Below are 21211 nucleotides of genomic sequence, written 5' to 3' on the forward strand. Positions count from 1 at the left end.
GCAGGGCCAGGCACAGCGGGAGGAGCCGCGGGAGAAGCCCCCATGGCTGCCCTCCCTGGACCAGCCTCCCAGCACTTAAAAAATATATATATATATAAAATTTTTAAAAAGCCCCGCATTCGCTGGCTCTGGCAGCAGCAATTGGGACCTCTGAGGGCTTGTGGCCAGAGCCCCACCCCCACGCAGAACAGGGCAGTGGGGGGCACTGGCAACACGTAGGGGGTGCACATTCACCCCGAGATCGGCCGTGCACCCCCTGGAAGTGCACTTCTGGTTTCGCTGCTGACTTGGCAATCGGCTACTGGGGCCCCCCAGTTGGCAACTGGCTGCTGGGGGACCCCCTCCCCTGTTTGGTGATCTGGTGCCCCCGCAAGACTCGGGAGGCACCAGTTGCAACAACTGCCGTGCAGGTGCCAAGTAGCGCCGCAGGGGGAGTGCTATCCCTGCTGCCCCCCACTGGCCCACGCTGTGCAGGAGGGGCTCTGCCACAAGCGCCCAGAGGCCCCAATCACTGCTGCTGCAGCCAGTGAGTGTGGGGCTTTTTTTTTTTTTTTTTAGTTTTTTTTTTTTTTTTTTTTTTTTAAAGTCCGGGGACTAGGCTGGGACTGGGCAGGGGTGGGGCCGGGCAGAGCAGCCGCAGGGGCTTCTCCCGCAGCTCCCCCTGCCCAGAGAGAGGCAAGCACAGCTGGAGGAACCATGGGAGAACCTGCTGCCACCCAGCTGAGCCTGCCTCTCCCCAGCCGATCCTAATCACCAAATCTCTCCGAATCAGCACCAAAACTTCAGAAGCCAACTTTGTCAAATCGATTCAGGACAGCGATCCGAAACTCTGAATCAAATCACTGTCCTCCAAAACAGTCAAATCCGAAATGAATACTTCCCTATTCACACAGGCCCAGTTTTCACAAGGTGGTGGCAGGCACCCCTCTCTCTAACCTGGAGCTCTCTAAGAACATAATATTGCTATGCACCCACTCCTTTAAGGGTGAAGGCTCTTTCTAAACTAGTGCAGTCCATCTATGGCACCTCTAGAGATGCTGGCCTCTTCTTGAGTTGCCTGAGAACTTGGGAGAAATATATTCCATTTTGCTGACACTAAATGGATCGGTCAGGCATCTTTTGAGAGCAAGATGAATAAAAACAGAACTATCCACCTAAAGATGATACACTGAGAAAGAGAAAAAGGTGCACCGAGGGAGAAGACGGGAAGGCATAGAGACGAAGTACAGCAAGTGTCCCACAGCAGACCATATGGGCACAGACTATGGAGACAGACTCTTATGCACACTCCACAGAAAACATTTCTTCCATTTTTGAGCATGCCATTACAGCACAGAAAGCTACTTGGGCTGCAGCAGAACCTCCTGCATTTCTACAAGGCAAGTCATCTCAGAATCAGCCAGCATCTTCCAAGTCAAGAAGCCAAAAAGACTCCATATATTAAGATGCAAAATAAGACTCCTTCTGACCCAGTAGATCAAGGGTACAAGGAAGAGTGGAAGAGATCTTGAAACGCACATAGCAATCATGTCTTGGCCATGATGGAGACAAGTAAGATCTAGGCCTATTTTAATCTCATCTTATTTCTTTAAACAGCTATTTGCAGGACGAGTGGAAGGCTGTTACCTTGCTGTGCATACCCGGGTCACAGGAAATGGACAGACTAGCAACTCTTTTCCACAGGCGGCTGGGCAGCCATCACGAGGTGACCATTTGCAGTCAGGATATTGTCAGGGCTAGATCAGAAACAGCTATCTAACAACAAAAGCTTCAGAGCCTATTACCAACTAGGAATGCACCAAAATTATCCCAAAAATAACACTGTGTACTTCTACTACATGTTCTTGCTTCTAATTATCAACTCTGAATCTACCACAATTACCTGAGCTAACATCATGCACTTTCCATGGCACATTTCAAAGGTAGGATATCAAAGCATTTTATTGCCATTTATTCCATTTTATTAAAGTAGCACCTAGAGAGGGCACAATCAAGCCTCTAATGTCAAATTAGCCGACTCCCAGAACACCCCTGCGGGAGAAGTGAACTGCTGAAGCACTCAAGTAATATCTTGAGTCAAGGGAGAAGCCAGGAACAAACCCTTCTCGGTCATGCTTTCACCAGTAAGCAATGCATTTTCCTTCTTCCATAACTAGTTTTGACCACTGCCCCCTCGGAAAAAAAAAAACTGGCCCCAAATTTAAGTTTTGTAACTTCCTGGACTTAAATAATTTTAAAGAACTGCTAGACTAACAGATAGCCTTCTACTCTTTTTCAAATTTAAATACGGCAAACTGTTTTCACACAACTAGGCAGCCTTATGTGGTGTTTGCAACCTCAACACTGCAGTACAGATCTAGTGCACGTGAACCAGAAAAGGACGTGGTTTAGAGAGAAAGCCGAGTCTGGCTATTTGGTCTGCCTTTCACACTTCTTTATAAATCTGGATAAAGAAAACATTGAAAAGTAGATTAATTAAAAAAAAAAAAAGTTCTTTTAAAACCCAGCATGTTACCAGCAACACACATGGATGACTTACAGGTTTCCTTAAATTCCAGCATTTGGAACTTAAAGGAATGTACAAATACATTAAAAAAAAAAATCAAAGGAGAGTAGAGAGATTAGTGAAACTGAAGGAAAGCCTCTGATTCAAAACCCTTTTTAATTAAATTATTCTAGAAAAAGATACTTTATTAAAGAAATTTAATGTAAAAAACCCTCATAACATGAGGAAAGGTGCTGACACCACTCCTATAGTACTAAATTTATGTCTTGCTACTGCTGAAGTATTAACTCCAAAGACTTCACCAGAAGGCTGGAAACTCAATCATAGATGTAGTTGGTGTTAATGTTATAACTCAATCTGTTAAGCCAGTCCCCCCTTTTGGAAAGGAACCAAAATAAAGAAAAGAGCATTTGATTTAGAAGAGATTCAAGACCCTCTAGCCAGTGAAGACTGAAAAAAGGTCAACAGATTCCAGAACCTCTAGCCAGTGAAGACTGAAAAAAGGTCAGCACTGTAGTGAAGACAGTAATTGTGTCCCTGACAAGACTATCATTTGATGGGGAGAGGGCAAGAGAGGGAGAAGGCAGCTGAGCCCATCTAGCATGTTAGATCTCTATTTCTTCATTACTGCTGTGATGGAATTTCTACCCAAGCCCAGAGTGACTGGTCTTTGTTTCAAATGTGACACGGTGGAGGCTGCACAGCTAAATGTTTCTATACATAGAATATGCATTATACACATGCACACAAAACTGACTTGAGCGCTGTTGCTAAGGAACTACAAAGGATAGGTTTTTTGGCCCTCTTCTTTTATAAAATAACCACTTTGCCTATGGGAGAACAAATGCAATCTCTCAAGCCCCCTTGTGCCTTGTTCTCATTTTTAAATGAACACAGAAAGATGATCGAGAATGCTAGGAAGTGTAAGCGATCTCCATTTTTTAGATGCCCTTGAAAATGAGATGAAAAACATGGTTTCAACAATCAGCTGCTATAGTATTTATTAATCTTTCAAGCGACGGATTTTCCCCTTTGGCAACAATGAAAAACGTCAATGTCTTTCTCTGTCTTTACATATTACAAATCTTTTCTGATCTAAAAAAAATTTTTAAAAAATACTACACAGAACACCTAGAAATAATTTAGTTTACAGAAGAGTTCGATTTGGAGTTTGGAGGTTAAGCTTCCTGTCCTCTCACAGAAATAGCCCTCTTAGCTGTGGCATCTGGCCAATACAAATATTTGTTATGTTCGTTTTTGGGGGATCAGCACTATGGTAAGTACTTAATAGATAAAAATATTCCACATGAGGCCAAGAGACGATGAATCGAGAAACATATGGTGGTTAAACAAAGCAAGCAATATATATAACAATACTGTTAAGGCAAGTCTAACTTATCTGGCAGCTGTAGAAAGATCAAGATTAGCAAAAGCAGAAAAGTCACCCATTTTGAAGCCAAGGTCACTGGCAGGATTTATAGATTTATCCCTGAAGGCAGTCTTTGCTGAACATGAAATGCTGAAATTATTTTTTTTTTTTTGAATTTTTTTCTCCTCTTCCCATTTGTACCATCTCATTTGCTGGAGGCTTTTAAAATTCATTCCTCTTTACAGCTGGTTAAACACTGGAATCTTTCTGCAAACTAAAGGACAAAATTGATTGCCCTACACAAACTTTTCTGCACGTATAATTGATTTTTAATTCACTGTCTCATTTCCGAAAGGACTTGACAATAAACTCTGTGCTGTATGCACAATATTGATCTCTTTAAACAAGGGCTTGGATCAAAGGCTGATGCAAGTTAATCATAACCCAAAAGATTTATGCCTTTTGTATCAAGCCTGTCTTTAGACAGGGCAGAGCCCACCTCAATTCTGGACGTATACTGGTTTTGAACTTACAGAGTTTCTGTATATTTATCACCTACAGAAGAATGAAACCCCACTGATCACCTCTCACTACATTCAGACAGTAGCTTCTTTTTTTGGGGGGGGGCGGGGAAGAGATTTTTATCTTCTATCAGCTACTTAAATATTGTAATGGATGAGGTTTTACATCGTCTATCCTTAGAATGAACTATCCTGGGCTGCTTTCACCCCCTCCCTCCCCCTCCCATCCTTATTTAGTCCTAAAGACTCAATGTCTTAAAGCGACTGTGGTCCTACACTTGCTTGCATTTTGATATTCCTGACCAAAGGCAGCTAGTGTTTCAGGGTTCAATTTTCAATGCATTTCCAAAGACTGCTGATTAAAATAACATTTGCAAAGTGGCAGTATTTAGACAGCAGGATTCAAATCTGAAGCCCAGAAAGTGGGCAGATAGGAGGAACTCTCAATTCCATTATGAAGCTGTGATGTTTACTTTTCCGCAGATTCAAAATTAAAACCAAACAGTGACTTGACTTATCTTAACATTTTAAGTCCACTTCATCACTCAAACACAGACCTGCAATGCCAGCTTCATTTACAAAGGTCCCTTGCTTGGTTTTGGGGGGGTTTTGTGTTTTTTTATTGGGGGGGAGGGGGTTGGTTGTTGGGGGTTTTTTTTGTGTTTTCTTGTACCTCCACCCTGCTTTTGCAGGGACTATATACTTTGATTTTCTGTGAATTACCTTTTCTATGGCTGCCACATGAACAGTAAATAAAATTCATGGTATTTTTGCCCTAGTAAGCAGCTCTGTCTTCCAGCATATCTGAGATGTCTGGCTTCAAAGGAGCAAGCAATGAAAACAATGTTTTCTTGAGCAGATATTCCAAAAAGGGCAGATGAGAGACATTTGTAGATGATTTCAGGCAAGGCAGCCAAGCAAATAAATGTGTGTGTGTCTTTGTGTAAGTAATTTCTTGACCAGCCACGATGGTTCACTGGATTACAAAATATTCACAAATGTGTCGGGAAATTAGTTTGCCATGTCGTCTCTCTTTTTTGGAAGAAGGGCTTTCACTTGTTTTTATGACAAATGAGCTTTAAAAAACTGAAGGCAGGTGTGGACATTTTAAATTTATGAACTTGGAAATCTGCATACACGGCCAATTAAAGTTTATCACCAGCAAGGCTCAACTATCCTGGGATATAAATTTAAGAGGTTATTTGAATCTAGGTTGTTTACCTCTACTAGGCTACATCAAAAGCTGTGTAAAATAAAGCTGTGTAAAATATTTAAAGGGCAGCATATTTCATGATAAAAGCTACAGTTATCAAGCAAGTCAGTGTCATCAGCAGCACTGTGGAAAAGCATGGTGAGTAACAAACCTTCACCTTAAGCAACACCTGACATTTTCCCTCCTTACAATTTTGCATGGGCAGGAGGGAGGTGGGGGGAAGCAAAGGGTGCAATGCACAACAGAGCGCAAAACTGCAATTCATCTCAGTTTCTCTTAACTTTGCAAGGAAAACCCCAGCTCTGAATCTGAAATTGAGAATTCAATTAGCCTCACCAGTGTTCTTCATAACCAACATCTGAATGCTAATTAAGAGCCCAGTGCCATGCAGCACAAGCATCCCTGTGCAATAAACTGCAACACAGCAGCGGTGAACTCTGCCTTCAGCTAGCATGCATAAATAAACAGAATTAATAACTATCCGAGTGTGGACGGGTGACTTAATCTGTTTCGATTAGATGCAGCTCAGCCTGGGGCCTTTGTGTTATTTAAAATGTGTTCATCATGTTTAATTAAAAACCTAATAAACTAGAGGTTCTTTTCGTTCTGATTTGTATTTCGCTCTTTTGTAAGCCCTATCGATTTTCAGTGACTCTGGCTATAAAGGAGAACGGTGCATTCCAAATAAAGGGTAAGAATTTAAGTGCAAATCTGCTAAAACTGGTGACACAAAGAACAGCCAGCCATTTACTCCTTTCCTTGCTCATCTCGATAAACAAAACATGCTTGACAAAAGGAAAAAAGCCATTTTGCTAAAAAAACGATGCTGGAATGAATGTAGCCTTTGTGGACTGTACCTCTCTGATATATTTCCTGTACAAACTGGAAGTGCGCAAAGTGGATTTCCTGCTCTGATCAGACATGGCCTGAAGTTGAGACCAAATGACACTGAAATCCTAGATGTTCGCAGCAGATTTTCACCCAAGATGGCGGGAATCCCATCACACTTCTTGTGGAAAGTTTCTACCACATCCTACCAGGGCTTTTGAAACAACCACCATGGGGCTGGTTCACACGGGAGGAATCACATCTGCAAAATTAACCAACCCTGCTCCCCAAAGACTACTCTTCCTTTTCAACTAAAAAGGATTTGAGCCTGAGGCTCTTGCCCCATTCTTGTCAGTCCCCTGCAAGGTCAGCAGTGTTTTAACACTTATGACTGTAAGTCCCACTTGGAGTCACTGTATTTTGGCTCCCTATTTTCTGGATCATAAAACTTACCTTCAAAGGCTGAGATTTTCCACAAAGGAACCAAGGGGAGGAAGATCAGGAGGCACAGATCCCAATCCCACCAACTGTTCAGAGGGGCCTTTGCACTCACCCTAACTGTGTGTACTAGGTTACAACAGGAGCTCAGCGTGGCACTATAATCTGGTTTAAGAATGTTTCCCTATTCAATAAATATATATTTTAATGATTAAACCCGACATCTGCTGTTTTGATCTGATAGGATATACTCAAAAATACCTGTCTTGGAGTGCTTCAGGGTTAAATGGTTTACGAGAGTGGAAGTAAGACATCTGGCTGCTTTACCACCTTATTTTAACAGCAGATATCATGTGGAGCGCATATCTAGAACATCTCTAGTGGATCTAGTCGCAGCTCCCCTTTTCCAACTACTGTGCAACCTTGCTGTAACACTAAGCAGCACATGGCACGTGTCCGGCATGACATTCGGTGTTACGGAGCTTGTAGGAGGGCACAGCCAGCTGTTGCGTCAAAATGAAGGACATGGATGACAGCTGTGAGCTCCCTGACCTTCCCCAGATGCAAGAAAAAGCCTGGTTGGAAAGCCACAGCTTTCCACCCAAACCAGAACCCACCAGGTGACGGTCTAGTGAGACTCGGTTGCATTACCCGGTGAAATGACAGTCTTTTAAAATGCTTATTGAGAAGGTGCTGATGTGCAGCTTGGCATGACAATGATTTGACAATTCATCAGGAGGAGCAGATTCATCTGGGCTACAAGGACCACTGACCCCTCCCCGCAAGTCACTGCTGGAGATTTATGTTGCCAGGTGTAACAGTAACCCGTATAAACAGGAAGCAGCTGCTGCTGAGGCTTCATACTGATGCAACAGTAAAGTAGTTTCTTCAACCACTTTTATAAGGCAGACTGTGGTTTTCACAGCATGCTCATGAATTTACATATTGGAAGGAGAGAGAGATTTAAAAATAGCCACAGTTTGACAAACATCAGGGAGATGAGAAAACCTTCATCTTCATATTTACAGAGCCCTCCACTTAATTCAATCACTGGTCAATTTTATCCTCCATTTAATTTGATCTAAACCTCTATAACCGCATCATTTGTAGCAAAAACAACATAACTTCCATCCTTTATTTTAATCAACTCTGATTGCTGCAGGCAGCTCTTACTGGATAATTCAGTCACTGACTGCAGAAAGTTGTTTTAATTAACGAGGAGGCCTTAATCTTTGGACAAGGAACAGTCCACATGCGAGCCAGAAGTTAACTAACAAACAAATGCGAGCTATTCAAAGAGCACTGCTGACATCATGAATAGCACTGCGTGCTATGGGAGGCCAGGCTGCACAATACTCAGGAACGGCCACGTTGACAAGTGCAATTGTGCAAGTCAACCCCTGGGAAAGAAATGGATGCTCTCGCATCCTGCAGCTCTGACTCAAAACTATTCTCCCGCCAGTTTGTGGGTGTTCTGTCTTGGGGAAAAAAGAGACTGTAGGATGTAGCTTTAGAGAGAGTCCATTCGAACCCCTTCATTATACTCTTCTGGTTTGCTTTGCTTCCCCATGAGCAACCAGGGAGGCTCGCTGCTGAGTCGCCTTGAAGAGCCTGAGCGGCGCTGGCTGAAAAGACAAGCGTGCAGCGTCACAAAAATTGCTGCAATTCCCCAAATTTGTTTTCCTCCTGCACTGGAGCACAAATGAGACCTTGCCAAAAATACTTTGCAGAGTAGCTGATAACCCCGTGGTTAAGCCATCTGCCAGGAATGCGGGAACATGGATCTGATGATGGGTGGTCACCCACTTATCTACTGAGCACCTAGCTAACGTCTCTCTGGGAGGTATCACTTTGTGCCAGTAAATATTCATTTGGTCAAAGACGACACCAACTCTACCACTAGGCGCTGTGGAGACAGGATATACCCCTCAGTCTGGCCACAGCGCAGTGTGCACCCTCAACTATCAGGCAATGGCTGGCTGTCCTGCGTGGATCACCTTTCCTCACCACCTGTCTCCTATCCTGGATGTGAGAAACCCGTCCTGAAAAAGTTTTTGTCAAAATCTGTTTCCATAAAATGCTTTGCTTCCAATGCACCGGCATGTTCTGGTGGGAGGGAGGGAAGAAAAAAAAAAGTTTTGTGGAAGATTTCTGAAGATTTCTGACGCGCGATGTGTGGCAGGAGCCCTGCAAATGCTAGTGCAGGACTTCCTTTCCCTTGGAAGAAATGCCCCAGTGCTGGGCGCGTCTGCTTTAGCCTGGAACTTTCTGCAAGATGTCAACCTGAGAGAAGCGGGCTCTGAGGTTGCAAGGGTGGAGCTCTGCTCCCTATAAATAAGAGAACAGGCTGATCTCCGGCTCTGGCGTACTTGGATGGCTGCCAAACATTTCTGGAAACTTGGATGGAATAGAACAAGAAGCAAATATGATAAAATGAGCCGAGACTGACAATGATTTATAGAGTTAATGATCATTATTCTGTACTCATACTGTTCGCTGTTTGGGAGTAATGTTTCATTTTTCAATAAACCTTGCTTTTTTTCTTATTTGTAAGGCTCCGCTCTCCATCATTTAACACTGACTGTTGATCAAAACCCTGAGCTGCAATGATGACGACACTTAGAGCCCCACTGCAGCCTGCCAGTAAAGACAGGGGAAGGGAAAAGGGGACAGTATTTTCTGAATAGGGAAGTAGGGATTGGCACCACTCAGCTAACCCTTTTAAGGAAAGCATATGTGGAGGGAGAGTGGGGATAAAACGTTCGCAGGGCAAATGTGCAAAACCGAGAGCAGATCTTCAGAAGTATTTGTATGAACGGTTCCTGCTTTAAACAAAATGCCCCACTCATGACAAGATCATCCTAGGTCTTATTAAGGACCCACGTTCCTAGGTGTTTGCTCCTTGTTCTCCACTTCCATCCCTCCTCTGAAAGCCTGTAGATCCTCTTTCACCTCATGGCTTCAGGCATTTCCTTCACCACAAAGGTCTTTTGTTTGATTTCAGAATAAGACTGCTTTTAATACGGGGGTTTTCTGGCCTACCCCTAACCTACCTCTCTCTCTTGTAAAAAGGTTCATATATGGAGAGAGCAGCATGCACATAATTTGCTAGAATAAACTTCTTGCAAGATTTTCAGAGCAACTAGAGCTTTAAAATCTCTCTCCAGCCATTTTCTGAATAATTCAAAAATGTTAAGAGACTAGGAAAATTTCACCCGTTATTAATCAGTTCTATTTTATGACTCTGGTGCCAGCTTAATTAGTAACTTGATTAACAAGACTATGTTCCACCCACCGCCAGATTATTTCTTAACACGCTTTAATTCCATCTAGAAAATTAACTAGTGTAGAAGTTCTCCCACAAACAAATGTTGTTTGGTTCACATCTGCTTCTCTCGCTAGGAATTTTTCTCCATTTACAAGTTTGGTTAAAAAAAAAAAAAAAAAAAAAAGCAACAAAAGAAAACCCATGCAAACGCTGAATTTCTCACCGGAAGACATTTATCCAGAAAGATTACCGTGACATGTTGGAAGATGTACACTTTACAGACTGCACATGGTACAAACTGCAAATGTCGTCCACTGTTTGTAGATAAATATATTTAATAATTATAAAATAGCAACTGTCTGAGCTTCCCACCTTAACGTACACTGCTGTTTAATTGCTTAGCTAGGAAACATAGCATTTACCCTTTCCTCATCAAACCAGACATGACTACGCATAGTTTGTTAAAGGGACACTATCTGATTATAAGTCTCTGTTTAGAAATATGTATTTCCTCAGCGGTGCCACTAACATCACTGCGGTTTAAAGGGCAAAACAACTCTGCGGCTCTGATCTACTTTAACTTACTTGCACTGTTTACTCGTAGCCCTTCTTTCATCTTTGAGGATTAAAATAGACAAGACAGTTTCATCCTGTTTACAGTCAAGTATCTCTTGCAGTAGCATATTGCTATAAAGTTTTGCAAAGAGCAAACAGTTGCAATGCGGCAGGGCTTGGAAATCAAACACTGCAGGGGAACGCTTGAATTCCAACAAAGGCTGTTCATTAAATAGGGGATACAATGAACATTTCTCCATTCTGTACAGGGTGTAGGCAAATTAAAAACCAAAAAAACCCCACTAACTTTAAACTGCCGTTCCCATTTCAGTTATTTGGTTTTACAACAACCACAAAAAACAACTATTAAGTACAAAACTGAATATTACAAATGAAGGTCATTGGGCCCATGGCTGTGAGGTTTTGAAATGCCTGCATTCAGCTCATGCAGGGATTCTGTCCTGCTTTGGGTCTACCTGCTCATACCAACTCTTCCCAGCCTTACCTGACTCTGGAAATTGCATATAAAATACACACGCTGTATTCAGTACCATTTTGGACCAGGAAGATCTCCTGACAAGTTAGATGTGATACACGTAGCCAGACAACACCACTTTCAGAGGATCCCCGTTTGGTTTATGTCACACTGAAGATCCAGCCAGCAATATCTGTGCTGGTCCCTATTTTTCGGCGGGCGGTCACAATCCTTATATAAACCTCAACTAGGAGAAACACTGACTATTGACCGTGTATTGAGCAGCATGAACCGAAGACTGCGATCCTTACTCCTGTTCCCTCAGGTTCCTGAGAGAAGTAGCCAAACCAACAAAAACCATGTCGTACGCTCTGGTCCCAGTGTATGTCCTCTCTGACTGCAACTGCTACATAAAGTGCCAGGCCAGTCCAAAAGCAATACTGGGCAGGATGTGAAATGAAGAGCCTGAGACTTCTACTGCTGCTGGATCTGTTGCGGGATGTCCCCTGGAAGCAAGAGTTATCTCCCCATCTCCACAGTGGAAAGATATTTTTCCTTGCGCTAACTGGGCCGTGTCTACTGTCTATCGATTAAGGGTCAGCTCACTTAGAAATGAAGTGAAAGCTTCACCCCATGGAATAGGCTCCTTGCAACTGCCTTAAAGAAGACCTCTGAGCTGAGGAAGAAGCAAGCAACCCTTCTGCATGGCAGAAGGGAATAAATCACTCCTCACCACTTCGTCTTCAGTCCAACACTTCTCGATCAGTTTGGGCACAGGCTTCTTCACCAAGCGCTGCAGGGCTTTTCCGGCATCGTAGTTACTTTCATGTAGCTAAATAATAAAAGCAGAAAAACAAAATTATGTCAATAAACAGAGCTGGAGGTGAATCAATACCAAGGGAAAGGGAGTAGGAAGGAGAGAATGGGACTTATTGCACTTACTGTATCAACAGTAAAAATAAATAAGTGAAATTTGCAGAACCTGAAGGGTAATCTCAGTTTTATTTAGTGGGAGGGAGAACATTAAAACAAGTCGACTTGCTCTCTGCTTTCTCCAGTCTCTCCCAGAAGACAGTCGAAACCATAACGGATCGTAAATTTTCCCTTTACCATTTTCTAATATTTCTACCGCAAGAAATTCCAAGGAACAAAGAGGCACCAAACCCAACAGTCTTCAAAGGGAGTGGCATCTTATGCAGCAATATTGGTCTCATATTTATCTAATCAACTGGAACTAGCATTTTGGAAGTAATGTGTGCTTTGGGGACAGAGACAGAGCGTGAAGCTTACTCCTCCAGAGGACTGTGTTCATTTTCGTTGCACAGCAAAGAACAAGTTCCTGGAGCACCACATAAGGAGAGAGAGAGAGAGGAAAGAAAACCTCTTGCAGAAGTGCATAGAAACAGCTTGGCATTATAAAGCTTACAGTACTCTCTCAACAACACACCGCCCTGCTGTGTGGTGTGGCTACCTTCCACCACCAACAAATGCACCGAGGGCTGGCCGAGGTCGCTGGTGAAAAATAAAGTGAGATCAAGGGATGTAATGGAGAATAAATACCTGGGCTGAAAAAGGCCTTCTTTCAACAAGGAATTCAAGGGACAGACCTCTGATTCTTAGCTCTCGAAAGAGAACGTGGAAATGATATAAATCTATAGCATGCTATCTTCAAGTACAGTGGGATTTTGGGAACGTGACAGCTAATCAGTCTGCTGCTCCGCGCCTTTGAAAGAATGTACTAAAAAGGGAAAGGCAGTATTGCAGGTGTCATGACCCAAAAGGCATGATTGTGTGTGCGCTTCGGCACCAGAATTATCCCCGCCAAGTTGCAGAGCACTGCACGGGAGAGTTTCCTGTAGCAAGAGGAAAACCCCGGTGCAGGGACGAGTTTCCCGCCTTTTCTGCAACTTCTTTTGCAGGGTGCATTGCTCATGTTGCAAGAGGAATGCACGAGGCTTGAGCATTTCCCGCCCAAGCCGAAGAGGACTCCACATCTATCTCGTGGGGACTCTGGGTACACGGCAGGGTAATAGAAACCCTGTGCGAGATCCAGAGGAGCTTGGCGGCCTGATCCACCGCCCACCTCTTCCCGTCTTCGAACGCGACTTTTATAAGACGTATTTACGATTTCTATTTTGGTGGCTCGTTCACCCAGAGCATCCGGAGCTCTGCACCGTGGAGCCTAGCAACCTCCACGAGACCGTCTGTGTTGTCTGTCTGTAACCGCAACTCAAGCAAGTTTTCCAGCCTGCACCACTGCCATCTCGGTGTAAGTAAACAATCTTTAAAACTACCACTACGCGTTTGTGCCTAATTCCAGCTCGAAGGCCTTCCCTCTCCGACCCGGCGAGCCCGGGCTGCTCGCCACAGCCCGCGTGCAGCGCGAAAAGGGCTCGGGTCGCTCCCGGCCCGCACAGCAGGGATGATCACAAACCAATTCTCCATGCACACACCCAGAAGAGAGAGCACTGATTGGTGTGAAAACTTCGTAGACAACACAAGTGTTAGCTTTGCTGCCTAAGGAGTTGGATTACCAGCAATGGACTCACCAAAGCTACTGGCACGAAAGAGTTTGCCAATTCATGTAACACGTACTGGGGAGGGGGTTGGGGCCGAAGAACTCCTATGAGCTCCTCACACCCACCATCTTCTAAAACACAGGTCTCTCCCAAGGCCTCTGCCCTTTCCTCCACAATGCAATGACATTTGTCCTGCTTTGTTCCCAACCCCACTATACTGCCGCTCCAACGGTGTCCACAACCTCCATACAGATGACATCTCTAGGAGCTGTTGTAAACCCTGAACTCTTCAAAACTGCCTATGAAAAAACCTCTTTTCTTAAATGCGCCCTGATCCAGGCTGGGACCCTCATGCACAACACACAGCATCAGACAGAAACTAACTTGGCACCACTACCATACCCAAACTGTGCATTAGTTTTCTTCTGTCACGGTGTCCCACTGATTCTGAAAAAGAGATCTGCTTAAGGAAAAAAAAAAAAAAAAAAAGCCCCAAACTCAATGGGATGATACGCTATAGTCTTTGACTGCCATTCACCTCAGCTGTTCATAAATCTCTCATCTAATCCAAATAACAAACATTTAAACTCGACAGCGGGTACAGGGTTGGGGCACTTGGTCCACTGCTGACCAATACGCTCTCACTGTTTCCCTGTACTCTGCTGTATGTCATCTCTTGTCCCATACTTGGATTGCAAGCCCTCTGGGGCAGGGACTAACTTTTTGTTCTGTGTTTGTACAGTAGCTGGCACATGACAGGGGCTGCTAAGGTGGCACAAAAACACAGACAAGAACCTCCCCAAGCCTTCTAAAAGCGATTTCCAATGAAGAACCACATGGCAAAAAAAACCAAGGGCAGGCAGAAGAAGAGTGGCGGGGGGGAAATAGGTAACAAAACTGAGTGTACCATCCACCAAAGACCAGATCTGGATAGCTCCCACAACCAATTAGCTCTTTATGAAAGCTCCTGAGCATTGAGACTGAGGTTACTGTGCTGATAACAAAGTTATGGAAGGAACAAACTCAAATGGCAAGTCCTATTACTAAGCTGGCATTTGCAGCTAAATATACCATCCATACATGTATTCTTCACTGACTTGGAACAATGTCGTATCTAGATTTCAATTGAACAGACAACCCTGATGTAACAAAGCGAGCACGGCTCCAAAACTTTGATGCATCTTCAATTGACAAAGCAGGATGTTTAAAACCTGTGAAGGTTGTGGCAAAAGTCGACAAAAGCTGAGAAACTGAAAGCAAAGGTTGATACTCAATACACGGCTCATGCAGCTGTGAAAAGAAAGCACAGCTGTGAGATTCGGGCACAAAGCGTCAGTCTTCACTTTGATTTCCTAGCTTTTGTCGACTCAGCTTGGCCTTCACAGGTTTTAAATAGCGGGTGCATGTGTGTGTGTACTGCTCTTTTAAACACCAAGTTTGTTCTTTAAATAAAAAACCCTATGCCATAAAAGGACGCCAGATTGCACAGAATAGACTGTAAGAGTTTCACATGAGCCATGATGATCTATTAGGTAAGTTCATGCTAGGACACTTCAAGAAAAGGTGGATTTTGCACACAACCCAGCAGCACGAGCAACCTTCCCATCTGCTTTATTAGCCTCTCTGTTGTCCCATCACATAGCCCATGGAACGAGCGGTGACAGTCTAGAACATCAATCCAACTGTGGCCCAAGCTGAGCCTAAAACTAAAAACGAGCTTGTATTCGTAAAGGACAAATATCTGAACCATAGCCAATTAAAGATCACAGCATCTTGGCTGAGTTATTTTGCCAGCTGTTCAACTTAAATTTTAAACGAGCAAGACAGGAAGGCCACATTAACGATAAACTAGTGCTCACCACATCTCAACACCTAAAATAAATGGCACAAGGTCCAGAAATGCTGAGAAGTAGCAGTGTGCACTAATGTCAATGAGTACACTAACGCATCTCTGCCTATCAGGCCATTCAAAGCCAGGCCATGAACCTCTCATTCATATTTAATCAGTTGCTCTAAAGAAGCAATTCACAAATTATGGATGAAAGCTGGCGTGAATCATTACTGTTCCTCCGAAGCCATCAGTTGATATGACCTCACAAGCTTCAGAATTAAAGGGTACATTTCTTAAACTTATCTTGAGAAAAACGTATTCCCTGTTCCTTTGCCTGCTGTGTTACAAACAGTTTGAACCATCCTCTAAAAAAAAAAAAAAAAAATCACTTCCAGCAGAGACCTGTGTCTGTTTGCTAGAATGAGTTTTAGCCTGATACCAGGACACATTTTCTTACCTGGCTACATGCTGGAAGCACTGCCACCAATTTAGGTAACAGTAAGTTGAAGGATGGTAGGCAACCAAGAGAGCCCTTGGCCAACATCTCACGAACACAGAAACAGCATTCTAAGATGAATGCCCATGTGGCTAATTTCCAGCCATCTACTACAAGATTATTAAAGAAAGATGCTCTTCCTGACCATTACAATGAAGACAATGCACATACCTTCACTGAATAACTGCAGAAAACAGTGCTTCAGCCTCCAACAGCTGCTTGATCTCTGAAAGCTACTGCTATAAGAGATGCATTAACATGCCACAGCCATCAATACCACCTCACACTGTTTTAAGTCAGGGAGATGCATTACCTGTGTGATTACTTAGGAGAAACCACTGCTTTAAAATGCATCTCCACTGATAAAATTTCCTATGTACAACAGAGCACTGGCTTATAAATCTGCCTCAGCTGCCTACATCAATGTCAACGTCAATGGCCATGCTTCTACGCGAGTGAAACAATGATCCAAGTCCATCTTTCCTAAGCCACAGGTCAAATGATATGATGAGAAAGCCAGACCTGCTGTGCTTAAATACCAATACTCAAATAGCACTGCTGACTTGAAACTGCTCTTATCACTTTTGTCAGCCTCCCAAAGCAGACTGTTCCCACTTAGAAGCCTAAAAACAACATTTTGCCTTTTCTACTGGGCGCACACTGATTTTCCTTCTTGTCTGCACTCCAGCCATGGGAATAGGTAGGTCTGAAAATAAAAAGGACCTGTTATTTGCTGCTATGGCGCATCAGCCTGCATGATGTGTGTGCGCACGTGCTATAAAGCTAAGCATGCCTCTTCCCTTCAAAAAATTCATAGTGATTAAGTGACAGGGTCCCCCCCACCCTGCCCTCCCTCTTCAACATTATGCTCTGCCCAAAGCTCTTGTTGTCTCAGAAAGAATCTATATTTTGCCTGAAGGAATCCAACATATTTTCTTGCCTTCTCTCCTTTCTCTTTACCGAAGAACAGCTCAAATCATTGAAAGAAGAATCAGACTAGAACAGAAGAAATGGACTGAACTAAGAGGCAGCTGTTGCAGTTCCAAAAGCACAGAGAGGTTAGCAGACCAATGTAAGAGTCCCAAAGCACCAACTGAAAGGATCCAAATGAACTCTGCTCCAAGCTCTTCTGCTGGTGGTCTTTACTTATTAAACAGTGGTGGGGAAAGGAGAAGAAGCATGCAAATTAATCAGAAACCAACCAGGCAAGGGAGAACACCCCCCTCCCCACCCCCCACGAGTTTTTTTAAACACCCTCCAGAAAACTCTGACTCCCTATATAGAAAATGCACTGATTAGTGCTGGTAGAAGGATAATGCAGCAGAAAGAGAAAAAAAAATGTGTTTGTATAATTGCCAGAGTTAAATCCACTACTTTCAATCTGGCTGATGGATCATTCTCTGCTTATTACTCTCAGTAATTTAATATATATAAGCACTTTATTGGCAAGCTACTTGAACATATAAATAATAGCTAATGATGACTGCCTACAGTTTAATTAACTCCTAGTTGAACTTTTCAAGGTATTGCTATAAACACTAAATTACTATCCCCCAAAAGGCTGTCATGTATGGAATCATTGTTTTGAGTGCTAATCCTGTTGTCTAAATAATTTCCAAACCCTCAGCAATCTTACGCGTACACGCAATACATAACTAAGGAATTAACAAAATATACTTACACTTCATAATGCAGAAGTTTATTTTTTTTATAGCAAAGCACAGGATTTTAAATTAAAGGAAAATTCTGCATGTGCACATGTCTGGGAGCCTCATTTATATTACAACAATCATTAAATATCTCTGGATCTCAGGCAAGACTGATTAGCATAAACTCTGCACATTACAACAAGGTTTCAAGTTTCTACTCCAGCTTCTCAGCTGAGCTGCCATTTTCTGTCTGCGTGATGTTGCAAATAAATTTTCCTTTTGGCATGGCTCAGCTGTCAGGCACCTCTGTTCTGTAATGAACCCATGAATTACATCTCACCGCTCTGACATCTCCGGTCTCACACATCAAAATATTGTTCTTCAATTGTAATTTATAACTTAATTTAAATGTCCCTTTTACTGTGACCTTTTTAGATCAGAATGGCATTGCATCTGGCAGCTCCTACTTCAGCAAGGCATCCTTTTGCAATTACAGTCATTATGATCCCCGTCGAAAAGCCTATCTGGAGTTAGGCTGCATTCATACTACAATATTAAATAATTGGAGTCCATTAAGAACACCGTTAGATTTCAGAGCCTGTTTCTCTCGGGAAAAAATTGCTACTATTCTGTGATAAAGCATTGCTGAACTAATTTGAAATGTACCCAGAAAAGCCAAATAAAAGTCATAGTGATTATTCAGACAGCAGTGGCTACATCCATCTCTGTAAGGAGGCTGAGCTGTCCAGCAAATAAAGGCTAATAATGGAAGATCCAAGGTTCTTGATTTCAAGCTCTGGCTCATTTTTTGATGAAGTTGGTGGTCTTGGTTGCTTCACTTCAATCCTTCACCTCAGTTTTCACATCTGTAATGTGAAGGCTGACCCTTGTGCCCTAATGTTAAATAAATGCCATCACTACTTTGCTGTCCTGTTTTAGGTTTGGATTGATATTAAATGAACCAAGCTGAAAATGCAAAATGTGACGGATGCCAAGTATTCCCATTTTCAAGGGTCATTTTCTTGCCCTCCATCTTTTGACAGGCTCATGAGGAAGAGGGCTTTGCTTCGTAGCACACGGAAAAGGGTCTATCCAGAATCCTCATTTTACTACCAGCTCTCTCTATCGGCATAGTTAAGCTATTCTCTTTGGCCGAGGGGAGGATGCAGCATGAATCAGATCTTACATGTTATTTACATGGAAGTGCATAAACCCAGACCCTTTCACCAAAAGGTCCACTAAAAGCACTAGAATTCAGGGAGGAGGGATGGGGAATGCCAGGCTGTTAAAGTCTTAAGTAGGTTGTGGACACTGGAGGAAAGCAAAATGTGGCTGAGTTTGCCCCTCTCACTACAAAGCACATTGCTTAAAGCGCTGGACTGCTCCTACAGGACCCCCAAGTGTTCAATGCAGCAATGGGCAATAAATGGAGAGAGTGGGGCTAGGAGAAGATCAGAAAGAAGTCAGGGGTAGAAAGCCAAATGCATCCCTGCTGCCAGAGCAGCAGACTCTGCCAGTGCATCCTCTTGTTTTCTAATCTAATAGAGATCTTAATTCAAACTGCTCCCTCCAGTCACATGACTGCCAGACAACTTTAAGAGGCATAATGGGAGACACACTAGGAAAGCAGAGTACCAATCGCCAAAGAATACACATTGGGACTTTTCTCTGTCATACATACAGTGCTTTACACTGCAATATACTTATTTGAAATTTTCAGTTTTATTTCCAGCGCCCATCCTCCCAGCCACCAACAGGTGTGTTTTCACCCAGCATGTTTGGCACTGAATTAAGGACTGGTCCCAAAAATCTCATATCCAGGGCTATTTTCCCCTTCTCAAAATCTGAAGTCTTCCCCATCTGCTGCAAACATGCAGGGCATAGCTTGGTCTGAAGAACAGGCAAACTTCTTTCTGTAATGTGGACACCAATGTCATTCCACAGGGCTCCCTCTGGTGCCCGAGCCCAACAGTATCTCAAAGCAATTCAGAAGCCAAGCCACCCAATGCAGGAAGACGGCACCTGAGAAACCTGTTTAGCCAACAGACCTCCTTGTAGCTGACAAGCCCCTATGTATAATTGTTTGACGGTAACTTCCTGACCCGCCGATGGAGCTCAAGGCTGACAGAAAGGTTCAACAGGTGAGCAGAAACATCACTGCACAAGTACTTCACTATAAGAAAAATAAAACTAGTTCTAGTCTCTTAAATATCTATGGCTCGCAGGACTTATAACAGATTGGAAATATGATCTCCCCCTCCTACTCTTTGGCAAAAAAGCAACTTCCACGGCACCCCCATTTCTGTTTTATTTTAGGCATCTGTATTGCTCTGATCATCATGCTGATCTAAATGCTAATGATACAGATGACAAAACAGATGCTTTCGTTACACACACTTTCTAAGCACAAGAACTGGGAAATCAATTTGTGAAACACAAGTGCAATTCTAAACATTACTACTACTAAATAATGCATAATTGCCAGGGGCTGACACCAGCAGGGGGCACTGCCTCTGCAAAGGTGCTTTCCTGGGGGGCGAGGGGTGGGAGGGGGTTTGTTTGCTCATTTGACAGGCTTAGTAAATTGTGCCATCAGGTCAACTGAAGAGTTGGTTATGGAGAGATCTTGCAACATATGTTTAAATATTTCCTTAAGTATTTCAGAGACAGATGGATAGATAGATAGATAGATAGATAGATAGATAGATAGATGTATGCATCTATAGATAAGTCTACAGATAAATCTATATGTATGGAGAGATATACTTGTTAAATAACTTCAAGCAGACGATAGCTGCAAGATGACTCTGTCCTTTTAATCTACCCATCAACAGCTTTCCTATTTGTCCTTAAATACTGAGTTCTCTTACAAAGAAACAAAACACAGATGGTTTTCCCCAAGAGAAACATGCAGAAGGAGAGAAACTTCAAAGTGGTAGAACCATCCTGTGCACCAAAAGCAGCTGAAGGGTTCGCAACAACACGTCCAGGCAAACAATGATAGCTCCTGGAGAGTTACGCTACCTCACTTGAACCATGAGAATAACTCATCCAGCTAATGAAGACTCATCCAGAAGGAAAACTAGCAATAATAATACATGCTATTGCTAACATATATTTAAATAGTTTTCTTATGCTTTCAACCTTCTCTGTAGTTAACGAACAAGAAAATCTGGTCTAAGGGCAAGTTAAAACAGGCAGTAATTTGTCTGGGTGACATCTTACTTCTAACTGAATTTCCCTAAGCTGATATTACACTGTCACATTTGTCACTCAGAATGACATGTTGCCGTGTAATATTGTGTTATGAAAATGCAGAACAGTCCTATTAATAAAAAGAAACCAGCCCATATTATTAGTATGTGATCGTTTCCTGATGCACGGAGGGATCGGTAGCAAGTACAGATATGTTGCTCATCTAGTAGGATAAACAAGGAACAGCTGGCTCTTAACAACCCTCCACAATAACAACAGGCATGTCAAAATGACAACTGCCGCCCCCCCAAGGGGGGGGGGGGGGGGGGGGCGCCGGGGGGGCAGGGG

General features: G+C 43.1%; 1 protein-coding gene across 6 annotated transcripts in view; it reads right to left on the reverse strand.

The window, feature by feature from the left end:
• Positions 1-21211, reverse strand: part of RERE (arginine-glutamic acid dipeptide repeats) — a 327292-nt gene that overhangs the window by 39042 nt on the left and 267039 nt on the right. For all 6 annotated transcript variants that reach the window (XR_003091768.1, XM_025191600.1, XM_014525590.2 and 3 more), the window contains one exon: positions 11907-12005. Coding sequence is in view for 5 of the 6 variants with exons in the window: in XM_025191600.1 (XP_025047385.1) it covers positions 11907-12005 (99 nt within the window). In the remaining variant the exon portion in view is untranslated. The remainder of the gene's footprint in view (positions 1-11906; positions 12006-21211) is intronic.

The sequence above is a fragment of the Alligator sinensis genome, unplaced genomic scaffold, assembly GCF_000455745.1.
Source record: "Alligator sinensis unplaced genomic scaffold, ASM45574v1 scaffold457_1, whole genome shotgun sequence".
NCBI lineage: Eukaryota > Metazoa > Chordata > Crocodylia > Alligatoridae > Alligator > Alligator sinensis.